We start from the raw sequence: 9,252 nt of genomic DNA, 5'->3' as shown, positions 1-9,252 counted from the left end.
TAGTGTTGAGTTACCTGTGGCACTTGTTATAAGCTTGTGAATGACAGCAGTCCAACTTACTATTATGGACATTGTCAGTTAACAGTCCGAGAGTCCTGGGCACGCTAGTCTACACTGAGTTCGCATACTTGCAACAAGGTAAGCAAGCGCCGACTGATCTTCTTGGGCTGGTGATCAGGGTAACGGCAGCCGTTGTCTAAATATCAGTAAACCCAAACTTTTCTCTCTTTCTCTCTCTCTCTCTCTCCTTTCCCCTTGTACGTTGCACGCACCGCAGCGCCTACCGGGCTTGGCTCCTGTCCATCCGCCCTCCGGCTTTTGGATCCCGGCTGCAAGATTCAAATCGTTGCGCTTTTGGAATTTGGAGCTTGGCATCTGTAGAACTACTGTGTGCTCCCTCCCTCTCTGTCACCCCTCCCTCTTACTCTCATACTCTCTCTCTCTCTTTTGGTATTTGTGCTCCCGCAGGGCTGAGCTGACAGGCAGATCAGCTTCACCTCCGTCTCGAAAGGATGTTCTAAATACTTCTGCGAACTCTCTGCCCCATCTGGCACTTTTAAGCAGCGGACCAAAGGTATTACAGGCTGCCCCATCCTTCAGCACCACCCACTCACCCAAGTACCCACCTCCCTCTGCCCCACTCACCAGCCTCTGCCCTTCTCTACATTATACCAACTTACCCATCAGCAAGAGGATCCCCTCACATGGAGCAGCTGGGGAAACACACGAGAATTCTATTGTGTCCCTCCAGGTACTGATTCATCATAAGTGGCCGGACTGGGGGAGGGCTTCTCCTGCAGCCGGCCCCCTCCTAGGGATGCTCGCAATCTCCAGATCCCAGCTGGGGCTATTTTTTATCCTTTTGTGTCCAACTAATATCATTGGACTCTGGTGGTAAGTACTTTTTAATTTCCAGTACACAAAAGTGTATCGTTTCCTGTACGGATACTAGTACTGTTTAGGAAAGTGGCATACACCTGGATACCTAAAGTGTACATAAATGTGCTTCATTATAAGTTGTTTTAACCAAAAATTGGGAATTGAGAGATATTCTTATTTAAATAAACTGTAATAGGTTACTTGGGAAAAATGTACCCTGATGACAAAAAATGTGCATTATTTAATCATCTATGACTTATTCTTAAGAGATATATTTGTGCCAAGAACAACACCAGTGATTCAAAGGTAGTTAGATTTCCTATTGGCTGTTCTCACTGTGAAGCTGTCCCTTATGGGTCAGCTAGCAGATTTTATGATTTATCTTTGCATTACTCCAAAACAGGCAAAGGATATATTTTCTTTGTAAATATAAGTTGTTTCTGTAATCTGCTGTTTCATAATTCTACTGTAAAAACTCCCAGGTACAGTTCTATTATATCTTCTTTACCATTCCGCAGTCAGACAGTTTATTTCAGAAAATAAAACTTGCACACTTTTTGTTATATTGACACTAGTTTTGTTTGCAAAAGTACTTATACTGCAAACCCAGACATATTTTTATATTCATGCAGAAACATACTCACACATTTTTATATCTGTGACTGCACGCTCCTTCTGTGTCTCCACACCTTTCACTCATAAGTCACTGCTTGCTGTTTCTGCTATCAGATCTACAATTAAACACTGAGGTATCTGTCCAGACACGAACCACATAAAGCTTTTAGCAGTGTCCCAAGCCTTACCTTAATGCTTTTTTAAGTGTCTGGATTCTCGCAACTCTCTCTAATTTGGTGAGGGACTCTCTCTGCTCAAGAGTCTAAAAAGTTATACATTCTTTCAAGTTTTACCCCTTCCTTCCTCTCAGCACAATATTCTGTTTGCCAGCTGCTTATAACCAAAACACAAACCTCTGACCAACAAATGATATACAGATGATGAAAAAAAAAAAAAATAAGACCACAATGCCTTCAGAAGAAGAATAATGCATAAGATAGTTGACACCATATGTTGAGATTAGAAAGGGTAGTTCCATGAATCAAGCATTACAATGTTTTCTACAGAATTCATACACACTGACTTAGATGTAATGTAACAGTAGTACAACTGAAGTATTACTTTTAACTATTTCTGTTGAACTGCAGCTGACCTAAAATGTAAGCTAATTTGCCATATAGCTTAAAAAGTATGTACTATACATGTACGCACACACACACACACACACACACACACACACACACACACACACACACGTGTGTGTGTGTGTGCATACCCAATACAAAAGGCTTTGAAATGTAAGAAGTAGCATTTTGAAAAAAGTCTCAGATTTCACCTATATGTGCAGTCTGAATTATATAAATGGCACAACACATTTTTGTGCAGTAGAGGACAAACTCAGGATGCAGTCTGAAATAGCAATGCAGTAAACATGTAAGATTGTAAATGCTATGCTTATGTCACTTCCACATAAGTGCTTATGTCACTTCTACATAACCACTTATGTCATTACACATTTTATAGCTGTAGGCAGAGTTTATACTGCTTCCTATGTATCATTTGAAAGCACTTTTAACAAAGTGATTAAAATATGTATTCTGTATGCAGTAGAATTTGAAATACTGCAGCACTGACAGTATAATTAGACTTGAAATTAGTGCCAAGCTTGTAATGACAATTTCATATCCATCTCTTAAAGTTTTTTTTACTATACTCTGTGAGCAAAACATGTTACTCTACTCTCTGAATTTTTGTATAAATCATGTTAATGCAGTTCATTCACAATAACTGACAAAATGGCATAAACACAAGTAGCAATTGTTTAAAGTTTCATGAGAACGTCAGCTGTGCATGTATTAAAAATAACCCCAAAATAGTTTATATAGAAGCAGTGAATATGTCTTTTACGTATATAAAGAAAAAATGGCAAGCTTTCTGACATACAACTCCCCAGACAAGTGTTCGTAAAGAAGCATGTAACCTTATCAGAGCTATCAATTCTTTGTTTGACCTTGGGCAAGTCAGTTGACCTGTATTTTATTCAGAATTTGATGATTAATATTTATCTACTTTCAATCACTGAAATTTACTGGGGATGTAATGGGCAAAGAACTGTTCATATTAAAAAAGAGTGTCATACAGCCGTTAGTAATTCAGGTTTTGCCATTTATATGTACCATTATCTAGGCACATTGAATTTCAACAGTTTTTTGCACTATCATTAACTTGATGAGTGCCATAATATTCTAGTACAGGGTAAAATAGGATTAAAGACTTTCACTGTAAAGGTTGTAACAATATGATACAGTAAACTCTCGGTTAACCGGCACCCATGGGGATTGGTAGATGCCAGATAACTGTAGTTTCTGGTTGCTTGAGAGTTACTATTATATATAGCCCTGACTAATACTGTACCCTATACATATATTTGTTTGGTTTGACTTGTTTTTAGGTTGGGGAAAGAAGGAATTTATTCCACTCTTCCTTTTTAAAAGTCTAAAAACGTAAGGTATGTTTCTGCGGGGGACAGAAAGTGCAACACATGAAAATTGTACTGTATTTCTTCAATTTTTTTTCTGGTTGCTTGAGTTCAGGTTAACTGAGAGTTTACTTTAGTATTGAACACACAATGTTGAAGCTATGAAGATGTAATGTCATAAATCTGAGCATCACAGATAATATACAGGAAGCATTTACTAGAGTAACAATTTAACTTCATGCCTTTTTATGTTTGTGAGAATGTGAATAACTGCATTTACATACATACATACATACATGCATACATAAATAAATAAATAAACAACAAGCTGTACCTTAATGTCAGTGAAACAAATGAAAAATGTCAGTGCAGGTCTGGAAGTTGATGTGGTGATTACAGCTCTTGCCTCCTTTAGCTGAGGTACAGGGTTTGATACTGTGTGGCTCTGGGCAAGTCACTTAACTAGACAGTACTTGCTAAGTGGTGAATTATACACACACACGCACATGCACACGCAGACGCACACATACACACACACAAGAAGAGGGGGTCGAGGGTTGGTTTAATGGTCAAGATGTTTATCTGACAGCAAGAAGTACATGGTTTGTTTCTCACTAAGGGAAATTGGCTAGGCTTAATATGGTCCATAAGGGCAGCTAGCTAGCTCTTACCTATGAACCTATGAAAAACATCCTAATTCAATCACTAGGAATGATAGAAAAAAAATCACAGTATTTCACTCTAGTGTTTAGTTAGACTTTGAGTCTTGAAACAAAACATAGAGAGCAGTATCCGATTATGTTAATGAACAGTAGGACAAAGTAATAGCTATGTTTACAATCATATGTTAAGAGCACACACACACACACACACACACACACACACACACACACACACACACACACACACTTGCATACAGCTTTGTCCATGTCCATGTGCACATATTCACACAAACAGGCAGAGCCATATAAACCCCCACACACACAAAGAAAAGAAAAGACTTGTGTTTACGATTCAATTATTTATGATGATGCAACAAAAGTGCAGATATAATCTACCAAGGAAATGCATCCACAGAAATGCAAATGGAAATGGAAATATGCATTGTAGATAGTGGATATTGGACAAAATGCACGTTCATTTTGAAATATGGTTGAATGGCTTTATATAATAGTATGCTTAACATTTTAGCAACTGTACAACTCTGTCTTTATGTACCACATCCCTAGGTAAAGTAATTTGCATATATTGCATAAAATTGCCTATAAAAAGAGTATTTTTAAGATCCATAACTGGCTCATAGGCTATCTAAATTCATGATTCTGTACATATTATGTATATACACATGCAAATAGGCTGATATCTAAATTCGTGCAAATAGATACAGAGCCTTGACTGGTATAAAAAAGTTGTCAACCAACAGACAAAAAATAAGAATAGCACATTATCACTCTATCTGCTAAAAGTCTTATTTGTCAACTTAAGACATAGTTGTCAAAAAACCTGAAGGAACTGAGAGCAATAGTTCAAATGAATACTTGCAGAAAAAAATGATAGGGAATTTGTAAAATGATTTTTATTAATAATGACTATATGCATCCTTTTGCTATCTAAAAACTAAGTATTCTCTTTTGTTTCACAGATAGAATATATCTATTAGAGGATATTTTTGAGAAGTCTGTTGTTATCTATTTACCTCTGCAAGGATGATGTTTCAATTCACCCACTGACAGACAGTAAGCAAATCAAATGTATTTAAAAGGGCAAATAGACTATTGGTCAGCTTCTTGTAGTGTATTTACAAATGGCTTTGAGTATTATTTCCTTTTCTGAAAAAAAAGGGATACACGAATGGCAAAGGTTATAATACAACATAAAAAAAGATGATTAATGAAAGCTAGCAGTGTTGTTTTCCTGTACTTGCTCAGTGATTGTATATTCAAATGACTTTAACTGTACTACTTTGCTACATGTAATACCATCACCAAATAAGCTGTTATTTATTTAAAATAAAATAATAAATAAGTTAACAGAGTACATAGATGCCAAAGGAGGTCTTGGAGCTCTTTTTAGGCATTTTCTTTACTTTCTTGATTTTAATAAGTATTTAATATTTAGTAGACAAGGTTTAGTGTGAGGCTATTCTCCATAAATTGCACAAATGTTTTGGCATTACCTTGTTGCAGTTTTTTATCTATTTCTTAGTGACAAAACCTTGCAGCATTCAGAACCACACAAGATGGCAACCTGGCCCACAAACTAGATTTGAACATTCTCAAAACTGAGTTTTATGTTCCTTTTCCAAAAAGTCATGTTTCATCCTAAGATTAACATGATGGTGAAACCATTAATGCAGTGCGATGCTAGAGCATGGAAAAACATGCACAGTGTCAGCAAAATACTCCCAAACTATATACTATGTTTGCTTTGAGATCTTTAGTTGGTCTCCTTTTGGAACATCACATAGTCACTATGTAAATAGGCATGCTTTCAGTTAGCCAATGACTTAGAACACAATGCTAAAAAGGACATTATTACTTATGTGTGATATTATTCCACCTATCAGAAACATAATGACTATTTTTAAAATTCTTTCACTCTGTGATTAATGCTCAGAACTAAATATGAGTCTCACAGTACTAACAGAATGATATATGTTTACCAATAGCAACATGAGATAGTCAGATACTGAAAGGATGCATTTGCATACTTGTATACAGGTGTATCTTTATTTATGTTTTTATAAATATTTATGTATATATATATATATATACATATACGTGTGCACACACACTTTTATTTTTTGCTCTATTTTCTCTCCACTCCTCTGTTGACTATCTAGCTATCTCCCCCAATACTCTTCTTACCCGTTTGTCTCCACCCCAAACAGCTCATTCATTCCTTGAGATTTAAGGTCAAGCTGTGAGTGGGGCCCTCATCCATGAGATGGAATGGTGCTTTAATTTTAAGCCCTAGTTCCAAGGCAGATGACCAGCAATCCTGCTCATGACTGGTTGTGTGATGGGGATCAGCAAGGACATGCCACTGACTTCTGTGAGTTATGTAACCAATGAAGATTTTCTCCATCTCCCACAAACTCAGCACTTACTTGTGGTGTCCAGCCTCTATTGAGTACTCTAACATGGGGCCATCTGCCCACATCTTCCCCACAAACAAGGCACTCCTGTCTTCCTTGTATTGGCTCCAAGTGCCTAAGTGACAGACTGAACTAAGGTAGCCTGGATTTTAGTCAGGACTTTATTCTTCTTTAGCATTTGAGCGCACACACACACACACACACACACACACACACACACACACACACACACACACACACACACACACACACCCACACACATTCACACACACACATGCACACACACACACACACACACACACACACACACACACACACATGTACACATGCATGCACGCACAAACACATGAGCATGCACGTGCATGCATACACACACATACACGCACACACACGCATGCACACACGCGGCTTGACACACACACACATATATGTGCATGTACGTTAAAAGAGACACATATATCTATATGTATACATACACACATGCACATATACAGTATGTGTTCAGAGATATTAACACAAGTTTTACTTATATAAAAGTATATATACATATTTTCTATACATTTTTGAAGAAAAGTTTATTTATTACCACTCCATGCATATCATGAACAATTTATCTCCACAATTTGCACATCTCCAGTCAAATATTCTAACCACATAACCAGTCACTTTCATTCAGTCTCATTTACACCAACACAGAAAAGAATAAAATAAATGTCATACACTACAGGCAAAAAAAAGGCAAACCAAAGAAAGCATGTAACCTATGTAAAGTCTTGTTCATCTGCTGTAACTCATTTAAATTAATGGGAAACAGTAACCTAAACTTTAACAAAATAAAGGATACATCAAAATGGATAAACAAATGTTTCTTTAATGCAACTATACAGGGTGTTTGATTCAACCAAAAGGCAGGGGAGAGTACGAGGATGAAAGCAATTAATGGTGAGCACATGATGGGTTGAAAGAGACATATGTGGCCAGTAAATGGAAATGTAATTGTGATTAATCTTACACTGTAAATACAGATGTAAATTCTATTAAAACTGCACTGTTCCTGAAGAAAAAAAATCAACCATCATGCCCTTATTAATTGTAGAGATCCTCTGACATTACACATACATGCAATGTGCAAATATATAAAATAAATAAGCCATTTCTGAAAGATCTGTAACTCAAAGCTGCATCTGAGAAGTATTTAAAAACTGAAAGCCATAAGCAACAATATAAAATCTGAAAACAGTTTGTGAGACAAGGCACAATATTGTACATAGATGCAAGGTTCAGCTGAAAAACCTTCATCTGATTAATATACTCTGTCCAGCCTAGTCGTGTTACTGAAGTACAGTGGTGATATCATATGTCTGTATACCTTGTCACTTTGTGATAAACTGCATTCATTCCAGTCATCAGTGTTACAAACAAGTATGTGTGACACTAACCTCACAGAAGAGTTATGAAAGGAGAAGAAAGTTGACTAGCCTATCTTAGGATTCTGAAGTCAAGTAGAAGCTAGTGATATATATAAAGATCTTCATGTTTTGCTAAATTTCCTTACTACACATTTGCCCTACTTTTCAGACCTTATTGAACTAGCCAGCAGAATGCTAAGATATTCCCTCAATAGTGTCTCTGCTCAGGGAAGAAACTTAGACAGGATATTATGTGATTTTTTTGAATCTTCTACAAACAAGTAAGAACTTAGAAACCAAAAAAAAAAAAAAAAAACCTACCAACAGTGTAAAATATGTTGAAACTAAGAAAAATAAAAATAATGACCACACTAGTGGTACAAATGAGCCTCTGTTTATTCAACTTGAAAAATAAAGTGACTGAGCACTTTCGCCCCTCCAAACACTGGGCATCATCAGAGTCACCATTAAAATACACACACTTCCTTTTATAAAAATCCAATTAAACAATTAATTACATCATCAAACCTGCCTTCAACAAATTAAAGCACCTTTACATGGAACATAAATATCTAAAACATGTTCATAATGACATTCACACATAACAAAAAGTTCTTATTTTGTTAAATCTATTAAATAACAGTTATATACTTTATTAAAACCTATTGAATTGCAGTTTTAAACTTTATTTCATACTTTCATTGCCCTCTGTTTTAACAATGCAGCAATGGAAATTCCTTCATTTATACCTGGCTCATTGCTATGTGTATATAAAGCACTATACATCTTTTTATTCTTAATGTCCCTCATATGCTCTCCTGTTCTATCCCTCAGTCTCCGTGTGGTTTTCCCAACATAAAATGCTGGGCACACTGTGCAAGTAGCAATGTACACCACATTTCTTGTGTTGCAATTACAAAAAGACGTATAGTGCTTAATATACACATTGCAATGTTTGTATTAATTACAAAAAAATTTTATGTTTCATTACTGACAGGGTAGACGACAACTAAAGGGGTGGAAATATTAAATTGGAAGTGGAGGCGAGAGAAGTAAAGTGGCAGCTTAGATTAAATGCTAAGCATGAGCCAGGTATAAATGAAGGAATTTCCATTGCTGCATTGTTAAAACAGAGGGCAATGAAAGTATGAAATAAAGTTTATAACTGCAATTCAATGAATTTTAATAAAGTATATAACTGTTATTTAATAGATTTTAATAAAATAAGAACTTTTTGTTATGTGTGAATGTCATTATGAACATGTTTTAGATATTTATGTTCAATGTAAAGGTGCTTTAATTTGTTGTAGGCAGGTTTGATGATGTAATTAATT

The 9,252-nt window shown here is 36.1% G+C and overlaps 1 protein-coding gene across 1 annotated transcript in view; it reads left to right on the top strand.

Annotated features, from left to right (window-relative positions):
* The first annotated feature begins 269 nt into the window (after positions 1–269).
* Positions 270–9,252, top strand: part of WNT6 (Wnt family member 6) — a 1,614,901-nt gene continuing 1,605,918 nt past the window's right edge. The window contains exon 1 of the mRNA XM_044075215.1: positions 270–894. Coding sequence (XP_043931150.1) covers positions 818–894 — 77 coding nt within the window. The 5' untranslated portion in view covers positions 270–817. The remainder of the gene's footprint in view (positions 895–9,252) is intronic.

Source organism: Protopterus annectens, chromosome 6.part0, assembly GCF_019279795.1.
Source record: "Protopterus annectens isolate FY-2018-M chromosome 6.part0, PAN1.0, whole genome shotgun sequence".
Lineage (NCBI taxonomy): Eukaryota > Metazoa > Chordata > Ceratodontiformes > Protopteridae > Protopterus > Protopterus annectens.
The sequence above is the reverse complement of the archived record's forward strand: the minus strand, read 5'-3'. Positions and strand labels throughout refer to the sequence as shown.